The 22,404-nt window shown below is 48.7% G+C and overlaps 1 protein-coding gene across 6 annotated transcripts in view; it reads left to right on the forward strand.

Moving 5' to 3' along the window:
* ESYT3 (extended synaptotagmin 3) overlaps positions 1 to 22,404 on the forward strand; it is a 51,485-nt gene that overhangs the window by 14,007 nt on the left and 15,074 nt on the right. For all 6 annotated transcript variants that reach the window (XR_002337696.2, XR_014823983.1, XR_014823984.1 and 3 more), the window contains exons 2-10: positions 5,205 to 5,246; positions 6,769 to 6,903; positions 14,348 to 14,424; positions 15,990 to 16,056; positions 16,659 to 16,748; positions 17,187 to 17,242; positions 18,762 to 18,882; positions 21,100 to 21,270; positions 22,092 to 22,174. Coding sequence is in view for 1 of the 6 variants with exons in the window: in XM_003358571.6 (XP_003358619.4) it covers positions 5,205 to 5,246; positions 6,769 to 6,903; positions 14,348 to 14,424; positions 15,990 to 16,056; positions 16,659 to 16,748; positions 17,187 to 17,242; positions 18,762 to 18,882; positions 21,100 to 21,270; positions 22,092 to 22,174 (842 nt within the window). In the remaining 5 variants the exon portion in view is untranslated. The remainder of the gene's footprint in view (positions 1 to 5,204; positions 5,247 to 6,768; positions 6,904 to 14,347; positions 14,425 to 15,989; positions 16,057 to 16,658; positions 16,749 to 17,186; positions 17,243 to 18,761; positions 18,883 to 21,099; positions 21,271 to 22,091; positions 22,175 to 22,404) is intronic.

A 22,404-nucleotide genomic window follows, 5' to 3' on the forward strand; every position in this document is an offset into this window, starting at 1 on the left:
CAAGAAAAATAGAAAATAAATGATTCAACTCTAAAACTCATAGACTTCGACTCTAAGAACATAAAAGAACAACAGATGTAGATCAAAGAAATACAAAGGAAGGAAATGATAACTATAAGGATGGAAATAAATAATTTATAATGTTAAAGGAGAAAGAAAACAACAAGTGAAGCTAGTTCTCTAAAAAGATTAATATGATAGGCAAGACTTAATCAAGCTTGATCATGAAAAAATAGAAAAAGATGAAAATAATATCAAATGAAAAAGGCAGAGAACTATAAATATAACAGATTAAAATAATAAAACAACTCTATATCAAAACATTTAAAAACCTAAGTGAACTAGATACATATCTAGAAAAATACAAATGCCAAAATTTCCATAAATAAGAGATCAGTAGACCTTGACTACAACATTAACCCCTAAAGAGAGACATGGTAATTTACCACCCCAAAAAGTCTCAGGCTCAGGTAGTTTTATAGATAAGATATGCTAAATTTCATTGATCAGATAATTCCTATATTTAGAAGTTTGTTTCAGAAACAAGGAGATAAGGAAAGCTGTCCTAGTCACTTTACCATTTATTGTAAAATCCTTATACCAAAACCAAATGTGAACTGTACAAGACCAACTATTACAAATATCACTTTGAATTATTAGTGTATAAAACCTAAAGGGCATATCAGGCTAGCTAAATATCTCAAGTGGGGTATATACCGAGAACGAGAGGTGGTTCTGTTTTAGAAAGAAACATCCGTTAAGGTGACCACACCAATGGATGAAAGGGGAAAAAATTACACAGTTATCTCAATAGATATGAGGAAGTACTGAATACAGTCCAATTCCCATTTCTAATAAAAGCGCTTGGAAATTGAGGAATTGGAAAGAAATTCCTCAACCTGATAGAGGCTGTCCTCCAAAAATCTGTAGCAAAAATTGAGCTTCGTGGAGAAACTTCCTTTGGTGGTCAGGAACCAGGTAGAGTTGCTTGGTATTGTTACTACTGCCTGGGAATAGCAGGGGATTGGCCAGTGAAGTCAGTCAAGAGAAACAAGGAAGGATAAGGATGGGGAGCAGAAAGACAAAAAAATGTTATTAATTGAAGATTATAAATGTATATAAATTACCTGTGAGAATTAACAAACAATTAGAAGTAACAAATTTTAACAAAAATTGCCCAGAAAATGAAATACCATTTTAAATAACTGCAAAACCCACAAAGTAATCTAACAAAAAATGTGCAGGACTTTTGTGGAAAAAAAGTTTTGTTTTTGTCTTTTTAGGGCCGCACCTGTGGCATATGGAGGTTCCCGATCTGGGGGTCAAATTGGAGCTGTAGCCACCGACCTACACCACAACCACAGCAACACTGGATCTGAGCTGTGTCTGTGACCTGCACCACAGCTCATGGCAATGTGAGATCCTTAACCCGCTGAGCGAGGCCAGGGGTCTAATCAGTGTCCTCATGGATGCTAGTCAGGTTTGTTACCACTGAGCCACAACAGAACTCTTAGAAAAAAAGTTTATCATCCTAAATGTCAAAACCATCAAATGCAAATAAATACAGGGAAGTATTCTCTTTGTGGATACAAAATGTAATATTGTAAAAAGGTCAGTTCTTCCACAAATTAATCTATACATTCAGAAATATAACAATCTAAGTCCAGGAAGTTTTGAGGGGGAAGATTAACAAGATGATTCAGAAATTTCATATGGAAACATATATACCTACTATTATCTATATTAGTTTGAAAAAGAAAAGTAAAAAGAACTCATCCTACCACAGATCATACTGTGAAGCCACAGAAATTAAAACAGTGTGTGGTCCTTGTGCAGAAACAAGCCAACAGACCACAAAGTTCAGTGCCAAGTCTCGAAACACAACAAAGTGCACCTGAAAAGCTGATGTATGAAGGAAGTAGGTTCACTAGTTAGAATGAAAGATGGACTACTACTTTTTTTTTTCACATATGTAATATTAGAAAATTGCCTTAGAGAGTGGGGAGAAATGAAATTATACACCATCTCACCCACAATAAAAAAATGCTAGACAGATCGAAGACCTTAAATGCAAAAGCTGAAATCCAAACCCAATAGATAAAGACATAGAGTAACTTTGAGAATTTGGAGTAGGGAAAAGCCCAGATTACAACGGGGAGAGCAGACTGTTTGCCTAAGTGGAAGTGAGGAAGTACTGGATGTGAGCAGTTGCTCTATATATGTCAGCCTGTCCGAGTCCTTCCCTGGTCCAGAACTTGCTCAGGGGATGGCCCAGCTCCTGGGGCAGATCCTGCGGGTGCCTAAGGAAGAACAGGGTATCTTGACATTTCTCTCATTTTCTTTGCCTGAATTGCTCTTGTTAGGGGTTCAGACTCTCTCTGGGGGAATCTCAGGCAGGAGCCTCACATACAGGCGTGGGTGATCAGGAGTGACCATGACAATGTACTTGGTTGGTGCGGGCCCCAGGCGTCCCACGGCTGTCCTCACCATCAGGGTGAGTGTGGGTCACTCTAAGGCAAGAGGTGGACCGGTCCCTGAGAACCTCACAGCCAGCCCTGACCGAACTCCAGACTCACGCCAGGAACTTGTGAAAAATAAATTAGAAGGCCCCACTTATACACCCTGATTCGGTAGGTGTGAGGCAGCCAGGGAACCGCCTGACTGGATTCCAGGTGTGGATGAGGTTGGACCCACCAAACTGAATTACCTTTCCAAGGCTCAGCAGATCAGAACATCTCAGCTTCCAGAGGTACAGAGCCACCTGAGGATCAGTGCAGGAGGTTGGGAGGGGTGTGCACAGAGGGATGGGAAATGCAGCGTTAGGAAAGGAGGCGAGTGAGGGCTCCAGCCAGCAGGCTTGGGAGAACCAGGAGCAGAGGCTCCAGAGACAGCTTCATGGTAACCAGACTCTGCCCTTTGTGGGGGTCCCCTCCCCCTCCCTGGGTGCTGATCCTGTCCTGGAGTGGTCTGTAATCATGTGCTTCCTTCCCCAGCCTGGGAAGCTCCTTGAGGGCAAGAACCTTGCGTGCATTCATTCATACATCCATTCATTCATTTCACAAATAGTTATTAAGCCATTCATACGCTAGGGACAGGCGCTAATAGGAAACACGGCTGAGTCAGGCCACTAGAGCTTCCAGTCTGATCAGAGGTGGATGAGGTAGGACTAAGCGGCTTTAATAAGGTGTGTCAAATGCTGTGATGGAGAACCAGCAACACCCAGTAGGAACACCTAGCCCCAGCTTGAGAGATCTGGAAAGGCTGCCTGGAAGGGGAAAGAGGGAAGTTTGAGGGGTGTCCTCCAAGGGGAGGAGGGAGGTCTGTTTCAGACCCACATGCTGGAGTTTTTACTTCAGTGCAGCTGTGAGTGTGCTCGGGAGCCATGGAAGGGCCTCACCCTGCTCGCGCCTGGTGCCCAGCTCGGGACCTGACCCAGAGCTGCCCCAGCTACCCCCCTCCCCCAGATCCTTCCCCATCATTCCCTCTGTTCCCAGGGACGGAACCAGCTCCCTCTCTGGGAACAGGCAGGACTTTTCTGTCAGTATCTGGGAATATTAGATGCTCCTCCAGGTTGGTGTGGACCACTGTCCAGAGCTGGGAAAATGGGCTGGGAGAATGGCATGATGTCCTAGGAGTCTCAGAAGCACTGAGTTTCTCTGACCTCTCACGGCTATTGAAAACTACTCCTAAGGGAATGAAATCAATTTCTACTCTTCTTTGGTTTTTTTGGGTTTTGTTTGTTTGTTTGTTTGTCTTGCTTTTTAAGGTTGTACCCAAGGCATATGGAAGTTCCCAGGCTAGGGGTCAAATCTGAGCTGCAGCTGCCCACCTATGCAGGCATACCAGTCACCAGATCCCAGCTGCATCTGCAACCTACACCCCATGGCAACGCTTAACCCACTGAGCGAAGCTAGGGATCCAGCCCACATCCTCATGGGTACTGGTCGGGTTCTTAACCCACTGAGCCACCATGGGAACCTCCCTCTCCTGTCCTTTGGGGAATGGCTCTCCTCCTGGGCCAGTGGCCTAGGTCCACATTTGGGCCCTCGGGGCATCCCAGGAGCCAGCGCAGGGCCTGACCCTTGGCAGGGCTGCATTAGGTGTTCGCTTAGTCACACGTTCACTCAGTCCCTGGACAGTGTGCCTCTGAGCCCCAAGATGGGAAGGGTGGGCCCTTTCTCCATCTGGGGAGGTCCCAGGCCCACCATGAGTCTCACCTGGAGCTGGCTTTGTGCTCGGGGGACTTGGAGCAGGATGGCAGTGATGGGCATCACTACCATTTTACTGATTCATGTTCTGTGCCAGGTGCCTGTACGTATACCCTTACTCTGTCCACTGCAGAAGACCTTGATGACGCTGGGGGGTATGGATGCAGGGTGGGTATGAAATTCAGGAGACATATTCTGAGACTGGTACTCTTGTGGGGAGGGGGTTCTGTACCTTCAGAATCAGGTCACAGGAAGGTTAGGCAACAGGATCATCACTTCTCCTTGGGGACCCCTCCTCCAGCGATGTGGCAGGACTCACCCAGCAGACCCTGTGGCTGGAGGCTGTGACCCGGAGGAAGTTCTGTGACCGTAGGACCTGGCCTGAGGGGCCTTCCTGCTGAGGAGGGGAAGGCTTTGGGGGGTGGGGTGCTGGGAGCTGAGGAGGGGCGTCCCCACTTGCCAGTTGCCAGTAGGGTGCCCTTTTTGGCCTGTCAAATTGGCAAGTTACCTTTGGAGTCAGCAGAATCACAGTATATATTATTAAGTGAAAAACAGGCTACCAAACCCGGTGACCTCAGTGTCTGTGAAAACGACACATACTTGTAGAGACTGGAAGGAAATGTAGCAACCTGATGTCTTTTTCCTTTTGCTTGGCTACCTTTTCTAATTTTTCTGCAGAAGCTGTGATTGCTTGTGTCATTTAAAGGAATAAGGGGGATGGAATTTGCAAGGAGTGAACTCCAGTGTCCCCCCAGGGGAGGCCCAGAATGGGGCTCTGCTTCCCCGGGGAAGGTGGGCCGGGGGCAGAGGGGAGGTGAGGGTCTCATGGAACCCCGCCACCCCAACCGCCATGTGTCTCTGTGCCCAGAGTTTGTGGCCATGGTCTGCTCAGTGTCAGGCTGCATGTGGGCGCTCCTTGAGGGTAGATCCATCACGGTGGGTCTCAGCGCCTGGTTCTTCTCGAGTCTAACTCCCCTCGGGGCTTCTGTTCTCTAGATCCACTTCCCGGATGTGGAGCGGGTCGAATGGGCCAACAAGGTAAGGCCGGTGGGGGGGGGGGGCATCACTCCAGGTGTGAACCTCCCCCGAGGCCCCAGCTGAGTCCCCCTCACCCTGAACAGGGCTGGCGGCAGATGGACAAGGTGGTCCTGGTGGGAACCTTGCCCAGGAGGGGCAGAGATGGCCCTTAGCTGCTGGGGTGATGGTCTTCTGCGTGTGTCGCTGGCTCTTCTCACCCTCAGGGTTCTTGTTATCACTAGACGATGACTTTCTTTTCTTCAAAAAAATTTTTTGGAAGTTCCTGTCATGGCTCAGCGGCAAGCAAACCCAACTAGCATCCATGAGGATGTGAGTTTGATCCCTGGCCTCGCTCAGGGGGTTAAGGATCTGGCGTTGCCGTGAGCTGTGGTGTAGGTTGCAGACGAGGCTCAGATCCCACGTTGCTGCACCTGTGGTGTAGACCGGGGGCTACAGCTCCAATTGGACCCCTGGCCTGGGAACCTCCATATGCCACGGATACAGCTCCCCCCCAAAAAAAAATTTTTTTAATTGTGAAATTAATGCACGGCCACCGCAGAAAAGTTCAAAAGTACAGAGACTTACAGAGTAAACTACAAGCCTCTAGTGGCCCACCAGGAAGATGGGCACATCCTGGGGAGAGGAAGGCAGTGATAAGGGATTTGACAGCAGCTGCTGGGTTTATACAACCAGACCTGGCTGCACTGGCTGTACCATCTCAGACACATTGCCTAACATCTTGGAGCTGGTTTCCTCCTCTGTGCAATGGGGATAATTATGGTCTCTGCTTCGTGCAGTTGTTGTGAGGATTAATGAGGTAATTGAGGCACCACAATGCCTGGCTCATCCCTTATCAAGGCCCCTGAGAGATGGAGGTATTCAGCTCTGAAATCTCTCTGCCTTCAGGCTCCTCCAATTAGGGTTTGCAAAGGGGAAGCTGCATCTTTAAACTAAGACCTGAGGCCCAAAGAAGGAAGAGGGAGGAGTCTTTGCCCTGAACAGTGCTATCCACCCCCCATCACCGTCTCCTGGCATCAGGTTCCATCTTCACCCACCTCCCTCTACTTGGGTCCCACACTTGGTTCCCCCGCGCCCACCCATGAATCATTCTGCTGCGGAAATCAGCCACAGGCAGCCTTTTCTGATTGCTAGCAAAAAAAATTAAATCCACAGGAAACAATTTGTTTCTCTTCTAGGTTTTTTTTTTTTTTTTTTAAGCCGCTAGCATTTGCTCCTTCTTGTTTACACCACAGAGTTGATTCAGATCGCTTCTGTTTTAGCACAGAGCTAGAGTGCTTCATCATATTAAGTTTAGTGAATGACTCATGGGGGGCTGCATCAGATCTTGGGGTCCCACTGTAAGAGTGAGAACTGTGGCTGTAGTTATCTGATGTTTGATGGACAGATAAGTAGGTAGATGGGGTGGGGAGCTGCAGTGTAAGAGCCACAGGACCCCAACCCTGGGCGGCCGTGGGTCTGGGCCTGGGCTGGGTGCGTGCAGGGCACAGACCTGACTACCAAGGGCCTCCTCCTGTCCGCGCAGATCATATCCCAGATCTGGCCCTACCTAAGCATGATCATGGAAAACAAGTTCCGGGAGAAGCTCGAGCCCAAGATCCGGGAGAAAAGCACCCATCTGAGGACCTTCACCTTCACCAAACTCTACTTCGGACAGAAGGTAGGTGCTGCCTGGGGAAGGGTAGCCACCCTGCTGTGCAGGCAAGGCCCCGCCCCCACGTGCCCTGGCCGCCAGCCTCCGGGCTTCAGGATAAGCCCCTCAGCCCCTAGTCCCAGCACCACTGTCCCTGCAGGTTTAGGGAAGCCTGGCTCTGAGAGAATGAAAAGGTGGGGTGGGAAATAATTCCACTCTTCTTAGATAGAATCGTGAAGACATGCCATGCGATGGAAGCCAGCCAGATGCAAAGGTGTGCAAGTCCTGGTGCTTGCTAACCTCAGCATCAGCTGGGAGCGCTGGCCTTCCGACTTCATGGAGTGGGGGTAATCAGTGCTCAAAGCAGTGTCCAGTCCTCTGCTAACTGACTGACGCTGGCAGTCTATGTTACAAGCCCACGCCAGTTCTGGGAAGGTACTGGGTAACCCAGAATCTTGAAGTTTGTGTGGCCAGCTCTGCCCCCCTAACCCCTAAGTGGGGCAGACCAGGCTTGCTCAAGCCCTGGAGGTTCTGGTTGATGCCCCTCAGACTCTGCCAGGACTGGCTTGTCCCGGCATCTCTTGGTTCATTTGTTCTTTCCCTGTTTCACTCACGGATAACTTATTGAGCACGGCTGTGTGCAAGGCACAATAGATAGAGATGATGTGGCTGTGCCCCTGTCTTCAGGATGGTCTCTGTCCTGTTGTGGAAGCAGGCATATAAAGTGGTGGATGACAGATGACAGCACGGCAGTGTATGCGCAACAGTGGAGAAATGCAGGAATTCAGGAGTGGAGGGGTGTGGGCCTATGGCAGTCAGGGAGGACTTCCGAGAGGGGGTGATGTCTGAGTTGGCATGTGAAGAACAGAGGGAGTGAAGAGTCAGGAAGTCTGGAGACTGCTGTGTTTATAGCAGAGCTTGTACAGTCAGGCTGCTCATTGTAGAGATGCCTGTGGGCTAACGTGCTACTGGAAAGCAGTCCCTTGCCAGCAGCAGAAGCAGGCCGAAGGGTGCTGATCCTGAGGGATGGTTTTCACCCTGTCAGGAGAACCAGGCATGGGACCTGCAGGCTGACCAGATGCCCCAGTTATGAGGGAGCAATCGGTGACTCACGGTCCTGGCATTCAAAGCTCATCATGTCCTGGCTCCTCCCACCCATCTTGGCCTTCCCTCCCCTTTCCTCTCCCCTCCTCTCCATGGGACCCCGTCATGACAGACACCTCAGTGACCTTCCTAGACTCGACCAGGCCCAGTGCATTCACTACACCCACTTCCTTCTTGCTCGTGACTGTTTCCTCCTTCCTCTGATTCCTATGTCCATACCCAACTCTGTGCTGTGATAACCCTGGACCAGTGACTTAACCTCTCTGAGCTCCAGTTGCCTCATCTGTAAAAGGAAAGGACCCACTTCTAAGGGTGGTTGTGATGCATGATTAACAGGTCGGCTCACTCTGCGTGGCTGGATGAGCAGTGCTCTGTGGGGCACCCGCCCAAGAGGGCCAGTAGAGGCCAGATTCTAGCCTGGCACCCACACCTCACTGTGAGCCCTAGGCCAGGGCTGCCCTGCCAGGCACAGAACAGATGCTCAAACAGTGGTTATCCGTCTTCTGTGGTGGGGCCTCCAGATGGGCAGCTTTCTTTGGGACGGATCTCTGCAGACCTGTCTTGGGGCCGGCTGAGCTTTCAGAGGTGCCTGTGAACCAGCCCCAACCCAGGAGCAGACTCCAGGCTGGGGCAAGTCGATGACGGGCTCCTGCTGGCTTCTGCTGACTTTTCTGGGCTTTTAGTATCAAGCCAGGAGCTGTGCAGCCTGAAGCTTTGACAATTCTGAGGGCCCTCTTAACAAAAAACAATTTAAAATTAAAAATGTAAAACCAGGACAAAAATGGATGTTGAATAAATATGAGATCAGATGAGAAAATAAATTATAGCAAGTTAGACATTTTAGAAATCCGACATATGTATCACAAGCTGGGAAAACGTATGTAATAATTTAAACGAACTGCTCAGCACATCTCTGTAATACATTTTCCCCGAATTTTGACTCCTGACTCTTTGGTATCTTTTTCATGCAAGAATGCATTTGCTTTTTGTTTTCTTTGTGTTTTTATTTTTATTTTTTATTTTTTAATTTTTTTGTCTTTTTAGGGCTGCACCCGCAGCATATGGAGGTTCCCAGGCTAGGGGTCCAATCGGAGCTGTTGCTGCCAGCCTACACCAGAGCCACAGCAACGCGGGATCCAAGCCGTGTCTGCAACCTACACCATGGCTCACGGCAATGCCAGATCCTTAACCCATTGAGCAAGGCCAGGAATCAAACCTGCAACCTCATGGTTCCTAGTTGGATTCGTTAACCACTGCTCCAGGAAGGGAACTCCCTATTTTTTTTAATTACAATTGATTTATAATGTTTTGTCAATTTCTGCTGTACAGCAAAGTGACCCAGTCATTCATATCTATATTCTCTTTCTCACATTATCCTCCATCATGTTCCATCACAAGCGACTAGATGTAGTTCCCTGTGCTATGCAGCAGGATCTCATTGCTTATCCACTCATCCACTCCAAATGCAATAACTTGCATCTACTAACCCCAGATTCCCAATCCATCCCACTCCCTCCCCCTCCCCCCGGCAACCACAAGTCTGTTCTCCTTGTCCATGAGTTTGTTTCTCTTCTGTGGATAGGTTCATTTGTGCCATGTATTAGATTCCAGATATAAGGGATATCACATGGCATTTGTCTTTCTCTTTCTGACTGACTTCACTCAGTATGAGAGTCATTATTTTGTTCTTTTCTATGGCTGAGTAGTATTCCATTGTGTATGTATACAGTGTTTTCTTAAATCATCTGCTGATGGGCATTTAGGTTGTTTCCATGTCTTGGCTATTGTGCATAGTGCTTCAATGAACATGCAGGTGCATGTGTCTTTTTCAAGGAAAGTCTTGTCCGGATATATGGCCAGGAGTGAGATTGCTGGGTCACATGGTAGTTCTATATTTAGTCTTCTGAGGATCCTCCATACTGTTTTCCATAGTGGTTGTACCACTTTACATTCCCACCAAAATGTATGAGGGTTCCCTTTTCTCCACACCTTTTCCAGCATTTGTTATTTGTAGACTTACAAATAACATTGGCCATTCTGGCCATTCTGACCAGTGTGAAGTGCATTTGCCTAGTGCTTAGTGATGTCAAACATTTTTCATGTGCCTGTTGGCCGTTCCTATGTCTTCTTTGGAAAAAGGTCTCTTCTGATCTTCTGCCCATTTTTCAACTGGGTTGGGTTTTTTGCTGTTGAGTTGTATGAGTTGTTTGTATATTTTAGAGATTAAGCTCTTGTCCATTGCATCATTTGAAACTGTTTTGTCCCGTTCCATAGGCTGTCTCTTTTTTGTGTCTGGTTTCCTTTCCTGTGCAAAAGCTTGTAAGTTTGATTGGGTCCCATTGGTTTATTTTTGTTTTTCTTTCTATTATTTTGGGAGACCGACCTAAGAAAACATTTGATATCGGAGAATGTTTTGCCTATGTTCTCTTCTAGGAGTTTGATGGTGTCTTGTCTTATGTTTAAAGGCCATTTTGAGTTTATATTTGTGCATGGTGTGAGGGTGTGTTCCAGTTTCACTGATTTACATGCAGCTGTCCAGTTTTCCTAGCATCACTTGCTGAAGACTTTTTCCCATTTTATGTTTTTGCCTCTTCTGTTGAAGATTAATGGACCATAGGTTTATTTCTGGGTTCTCTATTCTGTCTCATTGGTCTGCATGTCTGTTTTTGTACCAGTACCACACTGTCTCGATTACTGTGGCTTTGTAATATTGCCTGAAGTCTGGGAGAGTTATGCCTCCTGCTTGGTTTTTGTTCCTCAGGATTGCCTTGGCAATGCTGGGTCTTTTATTGTTCCATATAAATTTTTGGATTGTTTGTTCTATTCTGTGAAAAATGTCATAGATAATTTGATAGAAATTGCATTGAATCTGTAGATTGCTTTGGGTAGTTTGGCCATTTTGAGAATATTAATTCTTCCGATTCAGGAGCATGGACTATTGGACTATCTTTCCATTTCTTTGAATCGTCTTTGATTTCCTTGATTACTGTTTTACACTTCTAAGCATATAAGTCTTTCACCTCCTTGGTCAGGTTTATTCCTAGGTATTAATAATTTTAATTATTAAATTATTTACTAATTTAAACATTTTTAAATTTTAATTATTTAATTTTAATTATTAAATTATTTACTAATTTAAACATTTTTAAATTTTAATTATTTAATTTTAATTATTAAATTATTTAATTTGGGGGTGCAATGATAAAAGGTGTTGTATTTTTGTATTCCTTTTCTAATATTTCATTGTTAGTATACAGAAATGCAACCAATTTCTGAATGTTAATCTTGTATCCTGCTGCTTTGCTGAATTCATTGATCAGTTTGAGTAGTTTTTGTGTGGAGTCCTTAGGGTTTTCTCTATATAGTATCATGTCATCTGCATACAGTGACAATTTTACCTCTTCTCTTCCAATTTGGATACCTTTTATTTCTTTAGTTTGTCTGATTGCTATGGCTAGGTCTTCCAATACTATGTTGAATGAAAGTGGTGAGAGTGGGCATCCTAGTCTTGTTCCAGAAGCAGGAAGGCTTTCAGCTTTTCTCTGGTGATTATTATATTGGCTATGGGTTTGTCATAAATGACTTTTATTCTGTTATGTTCCCTCTATATCCACTTTGGTAAGAGTTTTTATCATGAATGGATGTTGGATTTTGTCAAATGTTTTTTCTGCCATCTATTGAGATGATCATGTGGTTTTTGACTTTTCTTTTGTTATTGTGGTGTATGATGTTGATTGATTTGTCTATGTCGAACTATCCTTGTGAACTTGGGAGGAGTCCCACTTAGCCGTGGTGTATAATCTTTTTTATATGTTGTTGGATTCAGTTGGCTAAAATTTTGTCAAGAATCGTTGCATCTATTTTCATCAAATGTATTGGCCTGTAATTTTCTTTTTTGATAGTATATTTGTCTGGTTTTGGTATTAGGGTGATGGTGGCTTCATGGACTGTGTTTGGAAGTGTTCCTTCTTCTTCAGCCTTTTGGAAAAGTTTAAGAAGGATGGGTATAAATTCTTCTTTGTATGTTTGGTAGAATTTGCCTGTGGAGCCATCTGGTTCTGGACTTTTGTTTGTAGAGAGTGTTTTTACTACATATTCTCTTTCATTTTTAGTGATAAGTTCAGTTGATCCATTTCTTCTTGATTCAGTTTTGACAGGCTGTATGTCTTTAGAAAATTGCCCATTTCTTCTAGGTTGTCAAATTTGTTGGCATATAATTGTCCATAATATTCTCTTCTGGTTTTTTGTATTAGAATGCATTTGTAAATATCACTTTACATGGAGAGGATAGGAAATTGATAGAAACTTTCCTCTACTATGGTTGATTGAATTTTTTTCTCCAATATCTTATGAAAAAATTCAAACATACAAAAAAAATTGAGAATTTTGCAGTGAAACATCTGGATTGTACAGTCGTTAACCTTTTAATATAGTTGCTTGAGTACATATCCATCCATCTACCCCTCTTACCATCTTTTTTTTTTTTTGCATTTCAAACTAAATTGCAGACATCAATGAACTTCATGCCTAACCTTCAGCTGCATATATACCACTAACTCAAATTCAAACGAATTTCATTTATCTATCTTATTCAGCCACACTTGCACCATATGGAAGTTCCCAGGCCAGGGATCAAATCTGGATCAAATTTATTTATTTTACTCTTTGCAAAATATTTAATAAATTTAAAAACATGACTTTTATCTTGGCTAAAGATACAAACAAAAACTCCATAAACAATTATTTCTTCATGTAAGAATGGGCAATGGCTAGAAACTTTGCATTCTTCTGATTTAATACCCAACTCCAAGCTCTCCTAAACAACCATTCATGAGACAGCTTTGAGCAGCACTGGCTAAGCTTTCATAAGAGGGCCTCTGACTCCCATGGTGTCTCTTTTGAAGTGAGCATTGAAGTAGGTGTGATCCTGGCTCTACAGTCACTTGTCAATATCACATGAGATCCCTGCCACTTACACAGTGCCTGCCATGTGCAATCTTCTTGACTGCAGAGTCCTTTAAGATGTTTGCTTCAAACAGTCAAACCACGTGCTATGGGCTGGGTGCAGCATGCACTTTGGCTGCCAAGCCTCAATACCTAGAGCGTATACTTCCCACATTGCCACAGATAACCACCTAAAAAAGGCTTTCGTCGCACTGTGCTGTATTTGTCTGAACTACTCAAGGGCGATAGAGCCAACACGTGCCAGAGAAATTAATTAATGGCCGTAAGTAACCATTACCAGTCACCATCAGAGAATGCTTTAGTTTTGGTTCCTTTATACTGTCTGTTAAAATCATATGACAGTGATTTTTAATTGTAGAATTCAATATAAAATGTACTTGATCTACTACTTACATGTAAGAGAAATCTATATTCCACAATTAAAATGCCACCATTCATTTTTCTATTAAAGTTCTGAAAGTAATTGTTTTACCTTTTTTTTTTTTTGGTCTTTTTTCTAGGGCTGCTCCTGCAGCATATGGAGGTTCCCAGGCTAGGGGTCTAATCAGAGCTGTAGCCGCCAGCCTACGCCAGAGCCACAGCAATGCGGGATCCGAGCTGCGTCTGTGACCTACACCACAGCTCACGGCAACGCCAGATCCTTAACCCACTGAGCGAGGCCAGGAATTGAACCCGCAACCTCATGGTTCCTAGTCAGATTCATTAACCACTGCGCCACAACGGGAACTCCTGTTTTACTCTTGATAGATAATAATCAGACCCACTCCAGCGCCGCCTGATGGAAAAATCTGTGCAGAGCGGGGAGAAACAATTTCTTAAGAACTCAGCCCTCAGCTCTGGAGGCTGGACTGTGATTTATTTAGAGGGTTAGCTCCTTCATCCAGGGGCCCTGCCCTCTTCCCTTGTCCTTTGGAGGCCAATCCTATTCATCTGCTACAGTGTAAATACAGTAAATGTAAATACAGTGTAAATGCCGCCACCTCCAGGAAGCCTTCACTAACCTCCACTCACCCCAAGCTGGGCTGGAAGGTGCTCCTGAAATCTCCAGAGCCCCATGTGACAGCACAGGTTGCACCTCATCACTCCGCCCCCTGCCCTGTCCCCTTACCCCACCTGGCTCCTTGCCTTCTCCCAGTCCGGTGCCTGGCACAGAGCGGGGACTCAGTAAATACCTTTGGTAGGAGACTGAGAGCGAGACAGAAGGTGCACATTCTAGGGAGGGAGTTATCAGGGTGCCAAGGATGGGCAGGGGCCACAGGGTGGGTTTCTGTATTTGTGCCTTATCCCGGGAGTGCAGTGGTCACATCGGTTGTTGTGGACCAAGCCTAGTGCTGGGCAGGGAGCCAGCAGACATCCCCACTGCAAGACCCCTGCTGACCTAGCCCTCTGGCATCTCTTCCAGTGCCCCAGGGTCAATGGTGTCAAGGCACACACTAACCAGTGCAACCGGAGACAGGTGGTCCTGGACCTGCAGATCTGGTGAGCCCTTGCGCCTGTGGGGCTGGGTGTGGGGGATGGGGAGCACCATGAAAACAGCCAGGTTGAAGATGGACTCGCAGATAGGCACTCTGATTTGGGGTCTGAAAGCCCCTTATTCTCCCTGGGCAGGAGAGCAAGGTCCCTGCTGGGATGGGGGTGGGGAGAGTCAGGAGAATGGATGGTTCCCAGGGATCCCCTGCTGTCTGAGCCCTCCGCCCAGGCCTGGCTTCAGGGGTGCCCTGGGAACCAAGGCCCAGGCAGCCGATCTTTCTTGGAGGCCAGGGCCAGGTCACCTGGAGTGTCAGGCCAGCTGCCTCAGAGAGGAGGGTGCAAGGAGGAGCATGTGTGACAAGAAAATGTAGGGACTTGTGGTGTGCAGCCCAGGGAGCCCCGAGCATAGGCTATGAGAGACCAGCTGGAGAACTGGCTTCTGCGGAGACTCAGAGAAACTAAAGGATGCAAAGAGACATGAGTGACTAGTTGAGTGAGTTGGGCAGGGACATCTTTTTTGAATGAGGTTGGTAATAGGCTTGAGTCAGAGAGAATGGAGATTCAATCCAGGAAGTCTTCCTGGAGGTGGTGGGGTTTGAATTGTGTTTAAAGGACCAAGGATCCTGAGGTTCCAGAATGTTGTCATTCCTTTCTGGTACCTCCTATTTCCTGTACTCATCCCAGAGGCTGGTGCTGAGAGTGCATTGGGAAGATAAGAGTCAGCTCTGGGAACACGCATCCCTGTATGGAGCTTGGTCTCAAGTGTGTTGAGACAGTGATGGCAGTTGTGTATTCCTGGCCCCAAAGTTCTACCACAGATCCTTCCATGGATAGTTGGGGCACGTCAAGGTCATCTGGCCCACATACCCAGCTTCCCAGTCAGCTCAGGGAGGTCCTGGAGTCCCCTGGGGCCCCTGCCCTTCCAGGGAACCTTCAGCATTTCTGTGATGTCTGGCTTCTATGCCTGTGTCCTACAGATATTTGATGGTCACCCTCTCCCTCAGCTTAGTCTTCTGCTTTATTCCCATGATGGGGTCTCTGCCCTTACCCTTAAGGGCACCCATCCTGGGATCCCTGTGCCCATCGTTGGGTAGGAGCCACCAGCTGGACTCAGGCTCCTGAGATCTTGTTTCTTTTCCCACCTCACCACCCCCAGCAACACCGTGCATGAATGGCTGGATAGAGGCAGCAGGGCTGCTCTGTGTCCTTGGGGAAGAGACTGGGCAGAGACGGGGCAGGAGCACAGCAGTGTGTGCACCCAGACCCCCTCCTTTGCATCTGTGGGGATGTCATGGGGTGAAGTAGTGCCCAGAGTCACTAGCCTCATGGGCAGAAGTGGGGACACACCTGGGACACTTGAGTGAGGGGACCCAGGGGCTGCCTCTGGGGGTCTGGCCAGTGTCTGCATGGAGCTGAGAAAAGCCGAGGCTGTCAGGGAATCCACATCCGGGTGATGCAGGGCTCAGGCTTGGTCTCCTGGGCTTAGGCTGGGCTGCAATGAACAATATTCCCCACTTCTCCGAGTTGTGGACCTGTCCTTCTTCCCAAACTTGCTTCCCCTTCCCTACTTTCAGCTACATCGGGGACTGTGAGATCAGTGTGGAGCTGCAGAAGATACAGGCTGGTGTGAACGGGATCCAGGTGGGTGGAGCCTGGAGTGATTGCCTCTGGGGCAGGCAGGGGGGCTGGTTAGGGTCTGGGAAGTAGGCTCATGCTGGAGCAGATTGCAGAAGGGAGTGATAACATCAGACACAGAGGCTGGTACCAATCAAGGCGGAGTGGTCACACAGCCAGAAAGTGGTGGCTGGGCTTCACCACCGTGCTGCTCAGGACAGCCCCATGCCTGCCTCTGTCATATCCCCACCAGAATATCCCTGCCCAGGGAAGTGAGAGGCTCTCTTTATGGAGCCATGCAGAACTGGTGCAGAGAAACTAAGACGGATGGAAGAGATGGAGTGATCTTACGGCAGGGGTAGAGAGAGCTGAGTTGGAGCTGGAAAGCACAGCTAGGTCCTGCTGCCATGGGCGAGGCTGCAGGTTGCCCAGGCAGCAGGGACTAGCTGAAGGCCCTTGGTAGCCAGCAGAGGGGTGGCAGCTGTGTGCAGGCGTCTTCTCCCCTAGTGTGGTCCCTGCTGTGATGGCAGGTGGCCCTGACATGAATGAGCCTGTATTGGCCTAGCTGAGCATAGCAGGTGCAGGAAGAGGGGATGTTGAGGTCCTTCCCAGCCCTCTGTTCTGTCCAGTTGCAGGGCACACTGCGTGTCATCCTGGAGCCCCTCCTGGTGGACAAGCCCTTTGTGGGAGCTGTAACTGTGTTCTTCCTTCAGAAGCCGGTGAGTCCCAGGGATGAGGCAGGCCTGCTGTTCCCTGTGAGTCAGCGGTTGCCCACTGGGCCCAGACCCTGGGTTTGAGCCTAAGAACAGATGCTGCCAAAGCCCACCTAGTTGCCTCATCTCGTGTGCTTCTTAAGGCAGCCTGAGGTGCTGTACTCTGCTCTCCCCAAGACTAGGAGACAGCCTGGAGAAGTGGCCAGCCAAGGTCACCCAGCTATCTGAGGCTGAGAGGAGGCTGTAACTCAGACCCTCTGATGCCAGGCCAGCCTGTGGCCATGTGCCCTGGTCCTGAGCAGGACTGGGAGGTGCCCTTACCTGCCTGGCATCCCTGGAAAGGGCACCCTCCCCCTCAACAGGCAGGCTGAATCCTCCATGGGGGTGAGGGTAAGGCCCTTGACAGAGGGTTCCCAGCCTAACAGCCTCCCTCTGCCCCAGCAGCACCTGCAGATCAACTGGACAGGCCTGACCAACCTGCTGGATGCACCTGGAATCAAGTAAGTGCCTGTGCGAACCGCTAGGCAGAGGTGGGGCCTCCGGGGCTGTGCAGTCAGTGACAGGAGCCGCATCATGGCTGGGCCCTCCCTCCTGCTTTCTGCAGGGGGAAAGCAGTGTGTGTTTGGAGTGCACACCATCAGGCAAGACATCCTAGAGGAGCCCACATGGGCTGAGAGGCAAGCGTAGGCTCTGGAGCAAGACTCATAGCCCTGTCCCCTAGCCTCTGTGTGCCTTTGGACAAGCTACTTCACCTCTCTGGGCTCATCCTCAATAAATGAAGAGCCTGGTCCCTCTGTCCTGAGTCCCTGGGAGGACACCCAAGTGTGTGTGGTGCTGGCACAGTGGACGAGTGTCCTCCTTGTCCACTCCCTTCCTGACCCGAGTGTGAGTCCACATGGCTCCCCCAACTCATGGTGACCACACTGCAGACACAGGCATGGGAGGGAGTGGTTGTCACAGCTGAGGCCAGTAGGGGGAGCTGGTCTGGGCACCCCACCTTCTTGGGGCTGGGGTAGTGCTGTGCCCAGTGCCTCAGGCTCCCAAGAGGAGCAGAGAAGGACTCCAGCCCCAAGCCCAGCAGCTGCCCCCACCACCTGCAGGAAGGACCAGTCGCGGGCTCTCTGAGGACATTCCCACTGATCTCTGGCCCTTGGGTGCAGAGAATCCAGTCCATCCATTCAGAAGATATTTCCTGAGCACCTAGTGTGTGCCAGCCCTGTTCTCAGCACTGCCCACCTCCCTATACTAGGGAAACGGAGTCAGGCAGTAGAGAAAGAGGATTTCAGTGTGATGTCAGGGAGTGGAAGGGCTGCTTACCAGGACTTGGCATTGTTGTCAGCACTTTCCACATATTAACTTATCCTCATAACAACCCCAGGAGGCAGACATAATGATCCCCATTTTAGAGTTAAACTTGAGGTTCAGAGATTAGCAGCTCTACAAGGTCACACAGCTTGTAGTTGGTGGAGCCAAGATTCTAACACAGGATCCAGGTCCTTGCTCTTGGCTACCATGCTGTGGTGCCTCAGAGCAGAACACAGCAGGATTGGGATGAGGGGGCTGAGGGGCTGTCAAAATGTATACCCTACACTGGAGTTCCATCGTGGCACAGCGGAAACGAATCCGACTAGGAACCATGAGGTTGCAGGTTTGATCCCTGGCCTTGCTCAGTGGGTTAAGGATCCAGCGTTGCCGTAAGCTGTGGTGTAGGTTGCGGACACGGCTTGGATCTGGCATTACTGTAGCTGTGGTGTAGGCTAGCAGCTGTAGCTCCAGTTAGACCCCTAGCCTGGGAAACCTCCATATGCCATGGGTGTGGCCCTAAAAGGCAAAAAAAAAAAAAAAGTATACCCTACATCCTCCCCCTGACCTTTCATCCAGGCAGGCTGGGGTCAGGGCTGCTCTTTCCTGGGAAGGGCCCACCTGCCTCCAAGTTCAGCTCCAGGGACGGGCAGAAGGGCAGGTGGCCTGGGGGAGGTGGTGCCACCCTCCATAGCTGGGCATGCCCCCTCTCCCCAGCGAGGTGACAGACAGTCTGCTGGAGGACCTCATCGCTGCCCACCTGGTGTTGCCCAACCGTGTGACTGTGCCCGTGAAGAAGGGGCTGGACTTGACCAACTTGCGCTTCCCTCTGCCCTGCGTGAGTATGCACACTGGCCTCAGAGAGCTGGCTCAGAGCTGAGGGACCAGTGGGCTGGGGATGCATCCTTATATGCTAATGCTTCTACCAGGGCCCAGCATCCCATTTTGCGGAGTGAAGACTCCGTCTTGGGAAGGCTGAATGACTTGGGAGGGACAAAGCCTAGGGGGCATTCCTTCTCAGATCCCTGTCCCCCCATGCATTCCAGGCTGGGGACTGTGGGCAGTCCCACTCACCTCCAAGAAACTCCAGAAGCCTCCCATCCTCCTTCAGGGACAGGAGGCTCCCACTCCATCCTCTGGTGGTGGGAAGAATCCTGGGGTCATCTGGAAAGAAGGTTGGGTGGGGCCAGGACATGGGGCTTCCTTGGGTGCTGAGCCCCACTGCCCCGCCTGTCCTAGACCCAGCTCAGGAGTCCTCTGAGGACAGCCAAGTGGCTTCCCTGCATAAGGTGCCCTGGCTTTAGGGTTGGGAGTCGGAAAAGGGGAATGTACTGGTTTTTACCATCAGGGCCAGATAGGAGGCATCAGCCTACTCAGACCAGGCAGGGCAGGGGTGACATGTGGCCCTTATCCCACACTGCGTGTTTAGCAGTCTCAGAATAACAACATAGCACCGTCACCTACTACTACTAAATTCGCATAAGTACTGTGAATTTAGGGCAAATCCCACTAGAGGTGTACTGTCAAGTTGCTACAATTTAAACTCACTTGGACTAGTTCCTTTCTGTGTGTTCTGTGGATATTTACACTGATTTGTTTCCTTCTTTTTTTAGGGTTTAATTTTTACCTTAACTTCCTTTTACAATCATGTAAAACATTTGCACACTTCTAAAGTCAAATATGAAAAACAAACTGTATTTTAAGGAGTCTGGCTCTTATCTCTGTTCACCCCGGTCCCTTCCTCCCCTGTAATAGTTTATCCTTCTGGTATTTTTCATTATGTTTTCTAATCTGAGCAGATACCTGCATGTGGTTGTATGTACACATCTGATTATATGCATGGTCCCCCTTTCTTAAATGGGTGGCAGCACGCTATAGCCCTCCTCACCTCGCTGTCATTACTCATGTGTCATGAGGGTCACCCCATGACAGTGTGGCTCATGGAACTCCACTCTGTGAACATGCTGCATCTACTTATGCATGACTGACTCATGTCAGGTCTTCTGCTGTTTCGAATAGTGGGGCCATGAAGAGCCTTATACATGTCTTTTTGTACATATATATTTTTTGGTAGTTGCCAGGACTAGGGAAAATTTTTAATTATACAAGATGAATAAAATCCAGAGCGAGTGTAAAACATGTGCTTATAGTTAACATTATTCTGTTGTGTAATTTAAAGTTTGTTAAAAGGGTGTTTCTCCTGTTATGTGTTTTTATTACAATAAACACTTTTTAAAATTTTTTATTAGAGTATGGTACAATGGTACAATATTGTGCCAATTTCTAATGTACAGCATAGTATATATATTACTCTTTTTCTCAGACTCTCTCCATCATGGTCTGTCCCAAGAGACTGGATATAGTTCCCTGTGCTGTACAGGGACCCTCATTGATTATCCATTCTACCGTGTCTTTTTATATTTTTGCCAGTATGCCTTTAGGATAGATTTCTAGAGGTGGGATTCCTGGGTCAAAGGGCAAATGCATATGTATTTACTGATATTAAAAAAAAATAGTTCTAGGCAGGAGACTACCAGCTCCTTGAACTGTTTTTCCTCATTCTTGTGCTCTTTTCTGACTTATGGCATAGCCCAGAGTGTTAGGAGTGGGGTGACTCAGTCCTGGGCCTTAATGAGCGCAAGGATCCACTGCCAGCAGCAGGCAGTGCCCACAGAGGTCATCTTGAGTATTGGGAAGAAATGACCTGGGACCTCGGTCTGCATGTAGGTTAGAGAGGAGGCTGGAACACAGGAAGAAACCTGCGCAGTGGCATGAAGTGGTGGTTGGCACAGGAGGAGGAAAGGGCTGCAGTTGAGGAAAGAGCAGGTTGGAGGCAGGAAGGGTCAGGAAGACAGGCAGTGGAGCAGACAGAGCCTGGGCCCTGCCATCACTTGCTGTGTGGCCTTGGCCAAGAGGCTGCCACCTCTGGCTTCTGTCTCCCAGTTTAGACATGGAGAGGGTGATATGGGGCTGGGGTGCTTATCTAATGGCTTTGGCTATGATATTGGGGCTTTGAGAGCCCTGGAAACAGCTGTGAGCCCTGGGCATCTTCCAGGGGGTGATCAGAGTCCACTTGCTGGAGGCAGAAAAGCTGGCCCAGAAGGACAATTTCCTAGGAATCCGAGGCAAGTCAGACCCCTATGCCAAGATGAGCATTGGCCTGCAACATTTTCGGAGCAAGACCATCTACAAGAATCTGAACCCCACCTGGAATGAAGTATTTGAGGTAAGGGTCTCCTTGGTGGCTCCCAGCCACTCTCCATGTCCTCCAGGGCTCCACCCTGGCTGACGCAAAATAAGGGAGTATCTTGCCTTTATGGTGTTCACATACCCATGGGGCAATGGTGGGCCAGAGCCATGACCCTTGGGGCAGGCAGGCCCACCTCCCATGTCCCCAGGCTTTCAGAAGTGGGCTGCTCTGGCTCCACTGGAGGGCCAGCTTACAGAGGGATTCCTGCTTCCCCTTCCTGATTAGAGTCAGCTTTGTTGGAAGTTTTCAAATCAAAGAACCTCAGGAATTCATCTGTGGTGCAGCAGGTTAAGGATCTGGTTTTGCCCCTGCAGCGGCTTGGGACGATGCTGTGGCACAGGTTTGATCCCTGGCCCAGGAACTTCTACATGCTGTGGGCATAGCCAAAGGCATTGGGGCTGTTCTGCCCCAATCTGGTCAGCCTCCCCTGCCAGAGTCAGACTTCCTTAAAGTTCAAACACAATCCCTACTGTGTGAAGAGTAGACCCCCCCAGCCTGTTGAGCGCTGGAAGCACAAGCCCTAAGCAGAACACACAGCAGCCACCGTCCCGAGTACCCACCCTGGCATGGCCTTGCACAAGCTGCCTCTAATCCCCCTCACCCCCCAGGAGAAGGCATCATTCTTATGGCAGGGGGTGGGGGGCGGTTCTCCAAGCACTGAGAAGCCCAGGAACCTATCCAGGGCTCTGAGCTGAGAGGTGGCAGAGCTGGAACCTGGCTGCCCTGGGGTCATGCTTGAGGTCTGCGTCATCAGCTCTTGTGGTCTATAGGTCAAGTCCCCTGTCTTTCTTTTCTAGTTCATCGTGTATGAAGTCCCTGGGCAGGACCTGGAGGTAGACCTGTACGACGAGGATCCTGACAGGGATGACTTCTTGGGCAGGTGAGGAGGAGGGCCGAGCTGGGTTTGGGGACATGGGGCTTCTAGGCTTTGGGGCACAGATACCCCTGCTTCCACCGCTTAGGGACCTGCAATCTTCGCTGGTCATTCTGACGTCATGACCGTGCCAGGCAACAGGCCCCATCATTCCATCCTGCCACAGACTCCTCCCTAGCTTTCTCCTGAGTGCCCAGCCCTGAGCCCCATCCCTCTGGGGGTACAGAGAGAACCCT

The sequence above is a fragment of the Sus scrofa genome, chromosome 13 (genome assembly GCF_054392235.1).
Source record: "Sus scrofa isolate SSC_HxYL_T2T_F1_AM1 chromosome 13, Sscrofa_HxYL_maternal_Yorkshire_Landrace_v2.0, whole genome shotgun sequence".
NCBI lineage: Eukaryota > Metazoa > Chordata > Mammalia > Artiodactyla > Suidae > Sus > Sus scrofa.